The sequence below is a fragment of the Rhinoderma darwinii genome, chromosome 1, assembly GCF_050947455.1.
Source record: "Rhinoderma darwinii isolate aRhiDar2 chromosome 1, aRhiDar2.hap1, whole genome shotgun sequence".
Lineage (NCBI taxonomy): Eukaryota > Metazoa > Chordata > Amphibia > Anura > Rhinodermatidae > Rhinoderma > Rhinoderma darwinii.
This window is the reverse complement of record NC_134687.1, coordinates 125,999,035-126,017,377: the sequence shown is the minus strand read 5'-3', so window position 1 is coordinate 126,017,377 and position 18,343 is coordinate 125,999,035. Positions and strand designations below refer to the sequence as shown.

At 43.8% G+C, this 18,343-nt stretch overlaps 1 protein-coding gene across 3 annotated transcripts in view; it reads right to left on the bottom strand.

Moving 5' to 3' along the window:
• The window catches only part of GATB (glutamyl-tRNA amidotransferase subunit B), a 227,245-nt gene extending 210,667 nt beyond the window's left edge, over nucleotides 1-16,578 (bottom strand). For all 3 annotated transcript variants that reach the window (XR_012880567.1, XM_075849687.1, XM_075849688.1), the window contains exons 1-2: nucleotides 16,408-16,578; nucleotides 1,252-1,402 (exon numbers count right to left, since the gene is read on the bottom strand). Coding sequence is in view for 2 of the 3 variants with exons in the window: in XM_075849687.1 (XP_075705802.1) it covers nucleotides 1,252-1,402; nucleotides 16,408-16,559 (303 nt within the window). In the remaining variant the exon portion in view is untranslated. The remainder of the gene's footprint in view (nucleotides 1-1,251; nucleotides 1,403-16,407) is intronic.
• Nucleotides 16,579-18,343: the final 1,765 nt, after the last annotated feature.

Genomic DNA, 18,343 nt, shown 5'->3' with positions numbered 1-18,343 from the left:
TTTTTGCGACATGGGCTATAGTTTTTATAGATACAATTTTTGGATACATGTGAATTTTTGATCAGTTTTTAGTCTAATTTTTGGAAGGCAAGATGACCAAAAAACAGCAATTCTGGCATTGTTGTTTAGTTTTTTTTACAGTGTTCACTGCGGGGGATAAATAACATAATATTTTTATAGTTCAGGCCGTTACGGACACGGCAATACCAAATATGTATGATTTTATTCATTTTTTTCAATAATAAAGGACCTGATAAGCGAAAAAGGGCGATTGTGTTTTATTTTATTACTTGAAACTTTTATTTTATTTTTTACAACTTTTTTTTCATTTTGTTTTCACGTATTTTTTAGTCCCACTAGGGGACTTGAAGGACCAACTGTCTGATTTCTGTTCTAATACATTGCACTACCTATGTAGTGCAATGTATGAGAACTGTCAGTCTTTCACTGACAGCAAGCCTATCAGGCTCCGACTCCGGGCGGGGCCTAATCAGCTTCCGTAATTGGCAGACCAGGAGGCCATTGTTAGGCCTCCTATTGCCATAGCAGCCTTCAGCACCCCTGCGATCCCATCGCATCGGTTGCTGATTTAACTACAAACCACTAAGATGCAGAGATTGCTTTTTGATCGAAGCATCTAAGGGGTAATGGCAGGGATCAGAGTTAGCTTCGGTCACTGACATTACAGCAGGGTGTCAGCTATGACATACAGCTGACACCCGCCACTGATGACGCAGGCTGTTTCTGAGCACGCGCCATCTTCCCGTCGGTACCGGAAGCCTTTTAGTCCCCGCCTCCAGGCGGGGCCTAGGAGACTTCTGTACTCAGCAGACCTAGAGGCCAGTGTTAGGCCTTCGGTTGCCATTGCAGCAATCGGTACCCCAGTGATCTCGTCGCTGGGATGCTGATTTGCTACTAACACATTTAAGGGGTTAATGGTGGTTATCGGAGCGAACTTCGGTCCCTGCCCTTACAGCAGGGGCTCAGCTGTAACATAGAGTTGACACCCGCGACTGATGGCACGGACTCAGTTTCCGAGCCCGTGCCATCAATTTGTCGTAAGTATATGACAAATTGCGGGAAGCACTAGCTTTCCATTACAAATACTTACGATAAATGTCAGGAAGGGGTTCACAAGTTCCTTTCTAACTCACACAGAGAATGTTTCATCACAAATGTACATAAATACAACCAGGAAACAAGAAATATAAGCAATAATTAATAATACATACAATTCACTCAAGTACATACCGGTAGCGTTCCTGGCAACGACGCATCAAAAAACGATACTGTTGAATTTGGAGGTGCTGCAAACTTAACTTGAGAGCTTGAAAAGAGTTTGGAGACTGAATTAATCTGTGCATGGATTTCAAGTCCAACAACGCTTTCCCAGGGCAAAGAGCTGCAAGAGAACAACACTTGGATTATATTATTGGTCGGGTGCTTTAAATCACTCTTGTTTAAAAAAGAAACCTGTGCACAAGAGTTATTGAAGTGCTTAATCCTTAGAACCGTGTGAGCCATGTGGGACTAAGCAGGAATAAAACTGGCATTTGTAAATATTAAAATGAATATAGAAAAATCGGAAAAGTCTCCAGTGCTGGCAAACATCAGTGAGTGATCATGCCTTAAAATGCAGAACTAGAAAGCTGTATTGGGATGCTGGGAGTGTGTCTCTCAAAAGATTCAGCGGAAAAAAAAAATCATAAAGAAATTTAGGAAACAACTACCTCTCTAAAATGTGAGATAAGCAATACACAAGCGTGGGCAGACCAATCAATGGTTTTATCTGTCAGGATTTTAGTCTAAACACATTGCATGACCTGGGCTTCTATTCACTGAGACTCTCTTAGGAGTCTTTTAGATCTGACAGTAATCCAACAGCAATATTGTTTATTGATCTTTTAGTCATAAAGAACTTCAACTGACAGCAGATAAGAGCCAAGAGAACATTTTCTTATGTTCTAAATTCCCCTATTTACTTGAACATCATATTCCCCACTCTGCATTCAGTACCTTAGTCCTACCAGCTTGCCCTACATTTCTACACAATTTTATCAGTTATGTCCTTGACACTTTGCAACGTGATTTTTCACTGGTACAATAAAAGAAAGGGCTGTAGTTTGCTAATTTCTGTCTGTTGATCAATCTGAAATGAAAATATATATCATATATCACACATATATGTATACTCATGGCATAATGTAACGTATACTTCCCTCTGTATTTTGTTGCACTCCAAATTAATTAGTCGTCTACTTAATAGATTATATAGACTTAGAAACAAAAACAAATAAAATGGCTGGATGAGACTCGCTGGCATCTGGCTGGCATGTGGTTCCCCCTTGTCCTGAAAAATGCTGAGTCTAAGTAGTGTGTAACCACCCCCCCCCCCCCCCCTGCAGTCTGCCGTGTGTGCTGTGCTTTCTCTCTACACTTATACACAGCCTATGTGATTTCCCCTGTGCTTTCCTCCCTATCTACACCCTGAAACAGTACATCTTGTGTAATATGCCCTTTCTGAGTGCTTTCCCCACTCTCCACACTCTGATCTGCTGTGTACAACTTCAGAGCAGAGAGAGCCAACACAACCAGGAGCAGTGTGCTGTCAAATCCATGTCAGAATCAGTTTACCTGCGTCGCACCACACGCACGCACAATGTTACACTGTGCCTATCTTATCTGTACCCAATCTTTAGCATAAAATAAACTGATCACATCTCTATCGATAACCGTTACATGCTGCAGTCATAGCGATAACGAATATCACTAGAGTAGAATGTCTAATACATTTCTGATGGATGAAAAAGATTTCCATCAGTCAGAAAATACATTTTCATCCACTGAAAGTCGTTATAAACGAACGTTTCTAACTAGTTCCACTTTAAAAAAAAATCACAGTAGATTATCTTTATGGATTTGCGATTACTGATCAGGGTTAGGCTGTGTTAACATGTTGTGTTCAATAGGTCTTTTTTTTTTTTTTGCTTCTTTTTTTCATTCCTGCAAAAACACAGCCTTTGAGTTTGTATAGAGGGATGAACAATTATATACCTATATAATCCCCAATTTAATTTGCATGCAAAGATTAGTTGGTGTATTGCTGTGGTTTTGGCATTTCTTTAAGGCTACATTCACACGAGAGTATCAGATTGACACGCGTGAAAAACGAGCGTGAATCTGGTCCATTGTGCATCAGTGTGCTTTGCGAGGGACATGCATTATTCGCGCACTCGCAAAGCAAATTTTTTTTATTTTATTATTATTTTCAATTGAATTGATGCGTAAACCACGCACAGCACACGGATGCTGTGTGTGATTTTCACGCACCTGTGGACTTCAATTGGCGATAGGTGCGTGAAAAACGCACCAATATTGGACATACAGTGAGTTTTACGCAACGGACACACGCTGCGTGAAAACTCCTGCATGTGTGAACGGTCGCATTGAAATCAATGGGACCGTGTGCTGCGCGTGATTTCCCTGCGCAGCACACGGACGTTATTCACGTTTCTCTGAATGAGCCCTAAGGGTATGTTCACACGGCCAAATTTTAGACGTATACGAGGCGTATTATGCCTCGTTTTACGTCTGAAAATAGGGCTACAATACGTCGGCAAACAGCTGTCAAACGACGACGCGTAAAAATACAGCCTCGTCAAAAGAAGTGCAGGACACTTCTTTGGATGTTTTTGGAGCTGTTTTCTCATAGACTCCAATGAAAACAGCTCCAAAAACGGACGTAAAAAACGCCGCGAAAACGGCGCGAAAAATGCGAGTTGGTCAAAAAACGTCTGAAAAGCAGGGTCTGTTTTCTCTTGAAAACAGCTCTGGATTTTCAGATGTTTTTGTTGACTACGTGTGAACATACCCTAACACACGCACCTGTAAACGTAAACATGTGTGGTATGCGCCAACTCCTCACTATTTACAGTTCTTTGCAAAGTACATTTCGTTTGCATAAGGGGTCAGCTTGTATGAATTTTATTTGCAAAACTGAATTCTCATGCAATTTTTGCTTATAATCACTTTTGATGCAAAGTTGTGTGCAGGTCCTAGTGTGTAAATTATTAAATTGCATTTTTATACATGGTATATTTACACATTTGTGGATGATGGCCAAATATTGCATGACCTCTATTTTAACATTTTTGAGAGCACAAGCTCCTGCTGATGTAGACCAGGGGTGCTATACTTTTCCTGGTCTGAGGACCACATTGTTAGATTATACTACTCCAAGGGCCGCAATAAAACTTAAAGGGGTATTCCGATCAGAGACATTTATAGCATACCGACAATATATGTCATAAATATCTGATAGATAGACGTTGCCTGCTCCCTTGTTTGGCACACCAAAAAAAAGAGGGAAAAAAGGGCTCTAGGTCTTCCCCGGGTAATTATAGACCAGTATAGATCTTTGCAAAGGCATTCGACACTGTCTCTCATAGACGTCTAATGGGTAAATTAAGGACTACAGGTTTAGAAAGTTTAGTTTGTAATTGGATTGAGAATTGTCTCAAGGACCGTATCCAGAGAGTTGTGGTCAATTATTCCTACTCTGAATGGCCCCCGGTTATAAGTGGTGTACCACAGGGTTCAGTGCTGGGACCACTATTATTCAACTTATTTATTAATGATATAGAGGATGGGATTAATAGCACTATTTCAATTTTTGCAGATAACACCAAGCTATGTAGTAATGTTCGGTCTATGGAAGATGTTCGTGAATTGCAAGCGGATTTAACCCCTTCCCGACATTTGACGTATCCATACGCCAAAGTCGGGTAAGGGAAGTATGGAGCGGGCTCACGCAGTGAGCTCACTCCATATGATGCCTGTGTCGGCTGTATGTTACAGCCGACACTTCAGAGTAACTAGCGGCATCGCGCTCGAGCGCGATCCCGCTAGTTTAACTAGTTAAATGCCGCGGTCAATACCGACCGCAGCATTTAAATACTGAGAAAGAGGGGGGCAAATTTTTTACTTCCCCTTTCCCGTCCCTTGGTTGAACTTGATGGACATGTGTCTTTTTTCAACCATACTAACTATGTATACACTAGAGTATTGCCATTATAGTTTACCGGGATTACGGAAACAGCTGAGCATTTCGCAACTCCCATAAACTACTATGAAGAGAGGCAAATGTGTGCACTGCCAACTCTGCAACTCGTCTCCTCTCTGAAGCGTTGATAAATCAGAAATGCATGGTATATCCTGTCACAGATGTCTCAGATGGGAATACCCCTGTGTTCTGCCTAGTTCCTGAAAAGGTGGTGCATGACACAGGTAGTACCAAAGAGTATACCAGTCATGGTCTGCCCTCGCATAACTCATTAACAATTTTGTCTGAATAGCTCCTAAAAATTGGTTAAAATATAACCTGTAGAACCCCAGTCCCCATAACAGTGCTAGCCACACAGTACCATAATAACTTTGCCAGCCACACGGTGTCCCCCAAAACTGTGTCTTTCAAAACCAACCGAATCCTATCCTAATAGTTGGGAGCCGCACAGAAAGGCATCGTGGGCCGCACGTGGCCCCGGGCTGCAGGCTCTGCACCACTGATGTAGATGTTTGTGGTATATTTGAACTTTGCATACCTTAACCCGTTAGTGACCGCCAATAAGCCTTTTCACGACGGCCACTAACGGGCTTTATTCTGATGCATAAGCCTTTTTACGGCGCTGCATCAGGATAAATAAACAGAGCAGGGAGCCGTTAAATCTCCCTGCTCTCAGCTGCCAGATGTAGTTGAGGGCTGGGGGCGTCCCTGCTCGAACAGGTGAGATTGATATAAGTATCGATCTCACCCGTTTAACCCCTCAGATGCGGCGCTCAATAGTGTGCACGGCATCTGAGTTCTTTTGGAGAGAGGGACGGGACCAAAACAGTGGAAGCCCCCTAAGTTACCCCATTTTGGAAACACCCCTCAAGGAATTCTTCTAGGGGTATAGTGAGCATTTAGACTCCACGGGTCTTTTGCAGAATTTATTAGAATTAGGCGGAGAAAATGAATATCACAATTTTTTTCCACTAAAATGTTGCATTTTCTCATTTTCACAAGGGATAAAGGAGAAATAAACAACCGATTTTTGTAAAGCAATTTCTCCCGAGTACGGAAATACCCCACATGTGGTCATACGTTTTTTTAATTAGAAATGAATTAACCCTTTCAGGACTGATCCATTTTTTGCTTTCTTATTTTCGTTTTTTCACTACCCGCCTTCCAAGAGCCATAACTTTTTTCTTTTTCCGTCAGTAGAGTGGTGTGAGAGCTTATTTGTTGCGGGAGGAATTGTAGTTTCTATTGATAGCATTTGAAGTGCCATAAAAAGTACTGGGAAACTGAAAAAAAATAGGAAAATATAGGAATATAGGAAAAAAATCTGATTCCATTTTTTTGGGGTTTTCGTATTTACAGCTTTCGCTGTGCGGTGAAAACTACAGCAATTTTGGCGGTTTAAATTATTTAAGTTTTTTACGGTCTTCACCGTGCAAGTTAAATAATGGTATATTGTAATAGTTCGGCCTTTTACGGACGTAGCGATATCAATTCTGTTTATTTTTTTACATTACTTTTGAAGAAAAATGGGAAAAGGTGTTTTTTTTTAACTTTAAACTTTTTTCTTTCTCACTACTAATAACTTTAATTCTTCTACACATTTTATTAGTCCCCTTAGGGGACTTGTACCAGCGATCATTGGATCCGCGGGTACAATATGCTGCAATACTAATGTATTGCAGTATATTGTTATTTTTACAGACTCCTGTAACAGCGCGATCGCTGTTCCTGTCCGTTAGTCCTGGGTGTCAGCTGTAATACACGGCCGACACCCGCAGCGTATGGAGCGGGCTCAGCACGTGAGCCCGCTCCATACATCAACCCCCGCACCATGACGTGCTATTAAGGGGGGATTCACACGAGCGTGTATTCGGTCCGTGCGGGCCGCGTGGTTTTCACGCGGCACGCATGGACCAATACAAGTCTATGGGGCAGTACAGACAGTCCGTGCTTTTTGCGCAGCGTTTGTCTGCTGCACAAAAAGCGTGACAGGTTCAATAACTCTGCGTATTTCGCGCATCACGCACCCATTGAAGTCAATGGGTGCGTGAAAATCACGCGCACCACACGGAAGCACTTCCGTGGGACGAGCGTGATTCGCGCAACAGCAGTGAAAAGGATGAATGAAAACCGAAAAGCACCACGTGCTTTTCTGTTTCCGAACATCCAAACGGAGTGTCTTTGCGATGAGCGAAGCCGGACAAGCGTACCGAACTTCACCGGGTTCGGCCAAACTCGTTTTGGCCGATCCCGGCAAAAAAATTATCGGTACGCGACGTCAGGAGATAGTCACTGTCCATGGTGCTGAAAGAGTTAAACTGTTTCAGCACCATGGACCGTGACTTCCGATCCCAAAATACATGAACCTGTAGAAAAAAAAACGAAGTTCTGACTTACCGCTAACTCCCGGCTTCTTCCTCCAGTCTGACCTCCCGGGATGACAATTAAGTCCAAGTGACAGCTCCAGCCAATCACAGGCCAAGCACAGGCTGCAGCGGTCACATGGACTGGCGCGTCATCCAGGGAGGTGGGGCCTGATGTCAAGAGAGGCGCGTCACCAAGGACGCGTCACCAAGGCAACGGCCGGGAAGTTCTCGGTAAGTACGAACTTTTTCTTTTTTTTCTACAGGTTTTGCGATATTGTGTTCGGCATTCACTGTCGAGGGTGCTGAAAGAGTTACTGCCGATCAGTTAGCTCTTTCAGCACCTTGGACAGTGACGGCCGTCGACTAGCCTCATCTCTATGATGGCGGCTGCGCGAAAATCACGCAGCCGCGCATCAGACACGGATGACACACGCAGCTGTCAAATGGTTTTTGCGCGCGCAAAACGCTGCGTTGTTTGCGCGCGCAAAAACGCAACGCTCGTGTGAATCTGCCCTAAGTCATAGTGCTCAAAGGGGTTAATGCACAGCGGATGGTGTGAATATTGCAATTTTCCACTGATATGCCATTTTAGTGCATAATATGTCGTGCCCAGTTTGTGCCCCATAAGACAAATACCTCATAAAGCGTTAAGCGGGTTCTCCCGGGTATGGCGATGCCATATATGTGGGCACAAACTGCTGTTTGGGCACGCTGCAGGGCTCAGAAGGGAGGGACGCCATTTTGCTTTTGGAGCGCAGATTTTGCTTGGTAGTTTTTCTGTTTGGGGTTTTGCTGGTATTTCAGTTTATAATGTGGGGGCATATGTAATCTGTGCGGGGTACATCGGGGCATAGTAAGAGGGTATAAAAATGCGGTAAATAAATAATAATTCATAGATGTGTGGCCGGTGTCACACTGATAAATGGTGTCTGAAGTTACCCGCTTTTAGAAAACACTGCACATTTTGCATCGCCATATTCCTGGGAGCCAGAACGTCTTTATTTTTTCTCCACCGGAGCTGCGTGAGGGCTTATTTGTTGCGAGACAATCTGTACTTTTAATTTGTACCATTTTGGGGTACATTTTTTTGCAAGCCGGGTGACAAAAGACAAGCAATTCTGACAATGTTTTTTAGTTTATCTTTTGCGGCGTTCACCGTGCACTATAAATGACCATTATATTTTATTCTGCGGGTCGGTACGATTACGCCGATACCATATGTATATAGTTTTTTTTTATGTTTTGCAGCGTTTGCGCAATAAAATCACTTTTTTATAAAATAATTTATTTTCTGTGTCACCATATTCTGAGAGCCGTAACTTTTTTATTTTTCAGTCAAAAAAGCTGTGTAAGGGCTTGTTTTTTTGCGGGACGGGTTGTAGTTTTTATCGGTATTATTTTCGGGTACATGCAACTTTTTGATCACTTTTTATTCTCTATTTTGGGAGAGCGATTCTGGTGTAGTTTTTTATTGATTTTTTTTGGGGTGTTCATCGTGCGGGAAAAATAACATTATAGTTTTATAGTTGGGGTCGTTACGAACACGGTGATACCAGATATGTGTACTTTTTTTAACGTGTTCATTTTTTTCCTATAATGAAAGACTTATTATAGGAAAAAAATGCAGTGTTTGTTTATATCACTTATAGCTTTTATTTTTACACTTTTTTTTTAAAACATTTTTATTATGTTTTTTTTTACTTTTTTCACTTGTCCCACTAGGGGACACTTAGTCTTGCAGCTTTGATCGCTGCTAGAGTACATTACACTACACACGTAGTGTAATGTACTCTAACTGTCATTGTGACGTGACAGTCACACTGACAGGAAGCATCGGGTTGCTTCGGTACATAGCAACACGGAGGTCATTGTCTGACCTCCGATTGCCGTGACAAGCATCGGTAGCCCCCACGATCGCTTCATGGGGGCTGCCGATGTGCTTCAAACCACTTAAATTCGGCGACGGCAATCCGTCGCCGCATTTATGGGGCTAATTGCCGAAATCAGCGGCGATGGTCCGCTGACGGGCAAGGCTGGAGTGTCAGCTGTCGGGGACAGCTGACCTCCCGGTTCCCGGACACTGTCCGTTAGGACAGTGTGCGCCGGGAACTACTCCGCAATAGTGCGTCTGGATGCGGGAACTAACCCCTCTGCAGGACGTACTATTGCGGAGCAGCGCGTGAAGGGGTTAAGGTTTAAAATAGGCTGGTCATTAAGGGGTTAATCTATTATGTTTACAATGTTTTTGTGTGTAAACCTCTGCTTGTATGTGAGTTTTAGGGGCTAATGTACGTTATAATGCAATGATTAAAAAATAATTCCTTGCTTGTCACAAAGTTGCATGAAGGCAGTCATGGCTGCCAACAGCACGTCTAGACAACTTAAATCGTCAGGTTGTCTTCTTTCAAAAAATATATAGGCTTTGAGGGTGCTCTCACCACTCAATTTTAAGGTGTGTAATCCGTTTAATTTTCCAACCTAAAACCAGATTTGTGGTCTCTTCAATTCTGGTGATTTTATGAAGATATGCGCATGTAGACATAGGCCTAAATTTAAGTGTGTACTTGGCACATATTGAACTTATTATTATAATGTGTGCTGCATTTATTTTTCTTCTTCGGTCACACTTTTAGCCACTAATTTAAATTGTTAAGCATTTTTTATGAAAGATTACTTTGACATAAAATTGCAGTGTGGGTGAGATTCCAACAAATCTCGTCCCCACACTGCAGATAAATGCAGCTGAAAAACGCACATAAATTGACCTGCGGTGCGGTTTCTTCAGCCGCAGAATGTCAATCTATGCTGCGGAATCGCAGCTCTTCTGTTGCGGGTTTTCCCATTGAATTCAATGGGGTGCTTAAGCCCGCAACAAAGTGGTGTGTGTGTTGCGACATTTGCGGCGGAATCAGTGATTCCGCTGCGAAAATCGCAAGAAAAAAATAAATAAAGTTATACTTACCCAGAGTTCTCTGCTGCTTCTCCAGTCCGGCTACCTTGGATGACGTAGCGGCTGTGATTGGATGCAGCGGTCTCATGGCCTGCAACTTCATCCAGGGAGAGCGGAGTGGATGTCAGAGGAGGGAGGGGGTAAGTATGTGCGATAATTTACGCCCCAAAAAACGCACCAATGTGGTGCGGGTTTTCGGACGGCATTCCCTGCGGTGTTCAGGTCGGATACGCTGCACGGCGTATTCCGCCCTGAACACACTATGTGTGTTCGTACCCTTGGGCCGGTTTCGCTACGTAAAAACGTATAAGCGTATTTGACCTGGAACCCGCAGCTCATTCTGTCCGAAAAACCGCACATTGTGGTGCGGTTTTCGGATGCAATTTCCGTTGCGGTAAGCAGAGTAGAAATTGAAAAAAAAAAATGCCCATACTTACCTAAGCCTTTGTCATGGTGACGCGTTCGTTTGCCGTCCCGTCCAGCCTCCCTGGATGACGCTACAGCCAATGTGACTGCTGCAGCCTGTGATTGGCTGCAGCATGCACATGGGAGGAAATGTCACCCCAGGAGGCCGGAGTGGAGGAAGAAGCAGGGAGTTCTGGGTAGGTATGATTTTTATTTTTTTTCCACTTTGCTGTTATTCTAAGGGCTTGTCTACACGTCACGGATTTGCTGCAGAAAATCTCTGCAGCATTTACGCATCAACTAGCAGACAATCCACTGCGGAATATCCGCACCATTTCATATGTTTTTTTTTTTACTGGGGAAAATAGTGCAATTTTTGCTGCATTTTTTTGGTGCGGAAACCATGCGGAATTTCTTACAGGGGTGCATCACAGGAAGAAGAAATATCTCCATCAATCAAGGGCTGTGTGATGGTGATATTTCTTCTTCCTGTGATGCACACTCTGTAAGAAATTCCACAGGGTTTCTGCAGGAAATTACGCAGTACATCATAAAAACGCAGGAATTCAGGAATAATTGACATGCTGCGGAACTAAAATTACGCACCGCAGGTGAATTACTGGACTGAATTTTTCCGTGCAACATTTGTTCATTCATACCCACTTTGCTGCTACTGTATTCTGCGTATTTTCCATCCACAATTCCAGACAGAAAATATGCAGCAATTCCGTTACGTGTTGACAAGCGCTAAATGCTGCGGAATTTCCACACAGAATTCCGTAGCGTTTACGCTACATGGGAACCCGGCCTTAGGGGAAAGAAAAAACCTCAAGTGATTTGTAAAGCCAGGCTTGAATATCCAAGGATCCGGAGTGTTTTTTTTTTTTGTGTGTGTTGGTCGAACGTGTGCACAGCCGCTGTATTCAAACTATATGGGAGCAACGGAAACAGTCTAGCAATCGGCAAGGGTCCCAGCAGTCACTGTATTTGGCTAAAATACCTCTAATTATCACACTCCATTTCAAGCTTGCCCCTGATAATGGCACTAGTGTTAAAGAAGCTCTGTCACTACATTATATGTGCCCTATCTCTTACTCAAGGAGATCGGCGCTATAATGTAGGTGACAGTAATGCTTTTTATTTTAAAAAAACGATCTGTTTTCACCACTTTATTAGCGATTTTAGATTTATGCTAATGAGTTGCTTAATGCCCAAGTGGGTGTGTTTTTATTTTAGACCAAGTGGGCGTTGTACATGGGAGTGTATGACGCTGACCAATCAGCGTCATGCACTCCTCTCCATTCATTTAGGCAGCGCATATGGATCCTGCTAGATCCTTATGTGCTGTCTTATACTAACACATTAACAATACTGAAGTGTTTAGACAGTGAATAGACATTCCACGGGATGTCTATTCACAATCTCTGCACTTCATTACTCTATCTGTGGTAGTTACAGCAGAGGAAGCGTAATCTCGTTGTAACCTGTGATCTACAGCGTAATCTCGCGACATTACGCGTCCTCTGCTGTAACTACCACAGAAACAGTAACGAAGTGCAGGGATTGTGGACATCCCGTGGAATGTCTATTCACTGTCTAAACACTTCAGTATCGTTAATGTGTTAGTATAAGACAGCCCATAGAGATCTAAAAGGATCCCTATGCGCTGACTAAATAAATGGAGAGGAGTGTATGAGGCTGATTGGTCACTGATGGGTCAGCGTCATACACTCCTCTGTACAACGCCCACTTGGTCTAAAGTAAAAACACGCCCACTTGGGCATTAAGCAACTCATTAGCATAAATCTAAAATCGCTAATCGCTAATAAAGTGGTCAAAACAGATTGTTTTTTTAAATAAAAAGCACTGCTGTCACCTACATTATAGCGCCGATCTCATTATCTAGGAGATAGGGCACTTATAATGTGGTGACAGAGCCTCTTTAATAGCCTAATTCCTGAACTAAACATTGACTTCTAAGGGTATGTTCACACGGTTTATTTTCGGCCCTTTCTTCGGGCCGTAAACGGCCAAAAGCAGACGACAAATTGTAAGCAGAATGTCTCCAAACATCTGATTTCAATGGAAAAGACGGCATTCTGTTCCGACGGGCCGTTTTTTACGGCCGCGTAAAAAAACGGCCATGAAAAAGAAGTGCATGTCACTTCTTGAGCGTTTTTGGAGCCGTTTTTCATTGACTATACAAAAACAGCTCCAAAAACGGCCGTAAGAAACGTAGCGGAAAAACGCAAGCTCCGTATTTCCAGACTTTTTTTAGTAATCGTTTGAACATACCCTAAGGGTATGTGTGCACACAAAATAAAAGTCTCAAAATACGGAGCTGTTTTCAAGGGAAGACAGCTCCTGATTTTCAGACGTTTTTTAATCAGTTTTTGTAGCCGTTTTTCTAGAGTCTATGAAAAACGGCTCAAGAAGTGAAATGCACTTCTTTTTCGCGGCCATTTTTTTACGCGGCCGTTTTTTGTAAAAATCGCCCCGTCGGAACAGAACACCGTTTTTCCCATTGAAATCAATGGGCAGATGCATGGAGGCATTCTGCTTCCGATTTTTTAGACTTTTTCGGGACTTTTACGGCCCGAAAAACGGCTAAAAACACTCCGTGTGAACATACCCTAAAAGTGTATGCTTCATTCACACTTGCGTATTTGATCAGTGGATCCTTAAAGGGGTTGTCCCCTACCCGCAGGCTGATCGGTACGGGGTCTGGGTGTCGGACCCGCACCGATGATATGCTAGTGACGTCATCAATTGTCCGGAAGTGGACAACCCCTTTAACAAAGAAAAAGTTTCATGTAAAACATATACTCCTATGGTGCTCTAACTCCGGTTCTCACGAACGGCGGCAGATCTGGCTGTTGCATCCATAATACGGGTGCAAAACAGTACACGTATTACGCTCGAGTGACAGTGGCAAAAGGCAAGTTTCTCCGGAGGCAGTTTTTGAGGCGTTTTTATAATTACCCATATCTAGCAGTAGATCATGATGGGAGGGAAAGTATAAAGACTTATGCCAAGCACATCAAATAATAGAGCTGAATTGCAATAACTCCCCTGTTGTATTTTCAAAAATGCTCTTGTTGGTAAAAGGAGCGATTCTAATAAAAACCACATAAGGCTAAGTTCACACTTGCGTTGCATAATCCGTTACTCTGATACATTTTTAGATTAGAATAAGGATAAAAACAACATCAAAATAATGGATGCAAACCGATTACAATCAGTTTGTATCTGTTTAAAGTGAAGCTAAACATTTGACAAACTTCTGACATGTCAGAAGTTTGGATTGGTGGGGGTCCGAGCACTGAGACCCCTACCAATAGCTAGAATGAAGCAGCTGAAGTGTTCGTGTGAGCGCTCAGCTGCTTCGTGTCTGTTCGGCTTTTTCCGGAAATAAATGTATCGTGTACGGACTCAATAGAAAGTCTGGAAAAAGCCGAACAGACGCGAAGCGGCTGAAATTGTAGTATACACAGATAGATAAGAGAAGCACCTCCAGCTCACCTTGATATGCAGAAGTATTTCTAGGAAAGTTCATGCACGGATCCTTGTGTCGGCACACATTAGACGAGACTAGAAAAAATGGGGTTGAATCCAGCACGGACAGTTATTTTAAAATGGAAGAACTATTTCCAAGTTTAATGGGCCAGTATGTTTGGCAGGTTAAAATCAGGAATAAAGAGCACGGTGTGACATCCTGATATAGTGGAGAAAAAATTGTGGTAGTGGTAGATAGAGAGCCTACGCGTTTCAGACGCTCCAAGCGTCCTTAGTCATGGCTGAGCTTCAGCCATGACTAAGGACGCTTGGAGCGTCTGAAACGCGTAGGCTCTCTATCTACCACTACCACAATTTTTTCTCCACTATATCAGGATGTCACACCGTGCTCTTTATTCCTGATTTTAACCTGCCAAACATACTGGCCCATTAAACTTGGAAATAGTTCTTCCATTTTAAAATAACTGTCCGTGCTGGATTCAACCCCATTTTTTCTAGCGAAGCGGCTGAACTCTCACATGAGCGCTTCAGCTGCTTCGTTCTAGCGATTGGTGGGGGTCTCAGTGCTCGGACCCCACCAATACAAACTTCTGACATGTCACTATGTCATGTCAGAAGTTTGTCAAACGTTTAGCTTCACTTTAACATTAACACCAATGATAAATAAAAAAAAACATCCATTAGACATCTTATTCTTTTTTTTTTTGAATGGAGAAAAAGTCCTGTACTCTGCACTTTTATGTTGGTCAAAAAACGGATGACTAACATAAGGGCCTGTTCACATCAGCGTTCGCTTTCCGTTCCAGGCTTCCCTTGGAGGTTTCCGTCAGGTGAACCCCGCAACGGAAAGTCAAACCGAAACCACAGCTTCCGTTTCAGTCACCATTGATATCAATGGTGACGTAAACATTGCTATTGGTTTCCGTTTTAACGACGGAATCAATAACGCAGTCGACTGCACTACTGATTTCGTCGGAAAGACGTAAATCTGCTGGAATGGTGACTGAAACGGAAGCTGTGGTTTTGGTTTGACTTTCCGTTGCGGGGTTCACCCGACGGAAACCTCCAAGGGAACCCTGGAACGGAAAGCCAATGCTGATGTGAACAGGCCCTAAGACACGAACGGATGCAATTAAAAAACCCATTGATTTCAATGGGATTTTTAATGGATCTGTTTTTAGCCTCATTCCAATTTCAAAACGGATCAGAGTAACGGATTATACAACAAGGGTTTGAATTTAGCATTAATCTTTTCTTTTCAGGTTCACTGAGGGTTACAAGGTACACTGGATAATACAGATTAAATGTCAAAATGTTCTTAACTGCTCAAAGGGTCAGTAAACCTAAAGTCTGTCGATTTCCAGCCATCCACATTTTTCCCCTATCCACTGGAGAGGTGATACATTCTAGATGGTGGGGGCTAAATGCTGGGATCCAACGATCGCTAGTACTGGGGACCCCACGATCGCTAGTACTGGGGACCCCAGTGTCACGTCCCTTCCCAACCAGCACATCCGCAATAATTCATCTGTTTCCATACCTCCTTATGAAGTGGCAGCACACGAACTTCACCACCTCTATATACAACTCAGCAGTCAGGAACACGAGACTGGGGTCCCCCATCATAGCAATCAGTGGTGGTCCCATCTAATGGGCAATAAACGTGGATGTCTGGTGTACCCCTTCATAGGGTAAGAATAAGAAAACCCCCTGAAGCTTACTTTACTGCAGTCACAATAAGGTCAATATGGCATTGGGTACAAAATCAAACACAGGAACAGAATTTCAACGGAATCTAAATATATTTTATTTCAATATAGGGGACCAGTGTTTCATTTCTCAAACATGTACGCAAACACTTATCTAAGCCTCAGAACTGTGAAAAAGTAGGGATCACGGGGCTTCTTGTTCGTCATCTCATTGAATAATACTACAGCCTCTACTCAGCCTGAAACGGCAGATAACAGAGAATAAGGCACAGAAAATAGATGTAAGACTTTAGGTTTAGCGTCCTTAAAGGGTGATCAGTAACTTTATTTTACGATGATCATACTGCAACTTTTGCACCATCGCAAGGAACAGAGGACATGCACTACACTGTTATGTACCCTGCGTCTCTAGCATGTTTGCAGCTGCTGCTGGCAGTCCTCGATGATCTTCTGCCACGGAATAGACGTGTGACACACTGACCAGGATGCGCGACCTGCACCGAAAGCAAAAAGCAACTGCGTCTGAAGTCATGCAGTAACGTCGCAGCCATGATAGACGCTATAGTCCCAGTGCGCTGAAGGACCTTAGATGATGTCACGACCATGTGATCAGTCACGTGTGTGGGAGGAGTCGGACTCCAGGATGTTCTGCCGGAGGTGTAGTTCTTCTCTGATTATATGAGAATGAGGAACACGCGTCTGTGCTGCCTGCTCCATACAGTTCTGCAATGTATGATAGACGCCCGCATCAAAGAAGTGACCTGTCACTTCTTGGGGTGTAATTGGAGCCGTTATTCATTGTCTCCAATGAAAAGCAGCGCCATTTACGTCCGTAATGGACGCGGCGTTCAAGCGCCTGCACATGCCGTTAAGGCTGAAATTACGGGGATGTTTTCAGGAGAAAACAGCCCCGTCATTTCAGCCGTAACGGCATGTGCAGGCGCTTGAACGCCGCGTCCATTACGGACGTAATTGGCGCTGCTTTTCATTGGAGTCAATGAATAACGGCTCCAATTACACCCCAAGAAGTGACAGGTCACTTCTTTGATGCGGGCATCTATTTACGCGCCGTCTTTTGACAGCGGCGCGTAATTATACGCCTCGTGTGAACAGACAAACGTCAGCCCATTGCTTTCAATGGGCAGATGTTTGTCAACGCATTCAAGCCGTAATTTCGGACGTAATACGCCCGATTTATGTCCGTAATTAGTGTGTGTGAACATACCCTTACACGCAAAGCGCTGCACCTTACACACGGACAGCTCTACATCGACACGCACGCACACACTGCTGTACACCCACAGCTCTGCAATGTTTGCTTTGTACACACACAGCTCAACATTGTATGCTTACACACACTCAGCTCTGCTATGTATGCTTTATACATGCAGCTCTGCACCATGGACCTTACACTCACACAGCTCTGCTATGTATGCTCTATATACACACTGCTCTGCCCTGTGCTTTTCAGATACATCTCTGCACTCTACACACACACAGCTATGCACCAATGTATACTTTACGCAGCTCTGCACTGTATTCTTTACACACATAGCTCTGCACCATGAACCTTACATACGCAGCTCTGCACTGTACTCTTTGCCTCATCTATGCATCTTACACACACACAGTCCTGCACCATACACCTAAGGCCTGTTTCAGATCACGTTATTTTCCTTCCCTCGGGAGGAGTCCCAGAGAAGCCCCTGATGTCACTGTCCATATATGGGCAGCCAGTGGCGTAACTATAGGGGTCGCAATTGCGACGGGCCCCGAAGCCAGGGAAGCCTAAGGCCCCCCGGACCACATCAGTGAGAAGTTATTATAGTAACTGGGGCCTATGTAATAAACTACACGGGCCCCCGTTACTATAGTAACTGACAGTACTTACCCTCCTCTTTTCAGAGCGCAGCGGAGATCCTGACGTCACAACGCTATACGCTGCGCATACACCCCGACCCTGGATGGAGTCAGGACCTCCGCTGCAGTCGAAGAGGAGGGTAAGTTTAATACCACTGTGCTGGAGCTGATGGGTCGGGGTCTGACTCCCGGGGCCCTCGCCAATCAGCTGTTTTGAATGGGGTGCAGCGCTCGTACGAGCGCTACTTCCCCTTCATTCCGGTCAATTTTGTTTACACACTGAATCGCCAACACGGATGTGTTAGCGATTCACAGTGTGAGCAAGTAAGGGAAATGAAGGGGAAGCCGCGCTTGTACGAGCGCTGCACCCCCTTCAAAACAGCTGATTGGCGGGGGTCCTGGGAGTCGTACCCCAACCTGAGGATAGGCCATCAATGTTTAGGGACTGGAAAACCCCTTTTACACCTACCACTAA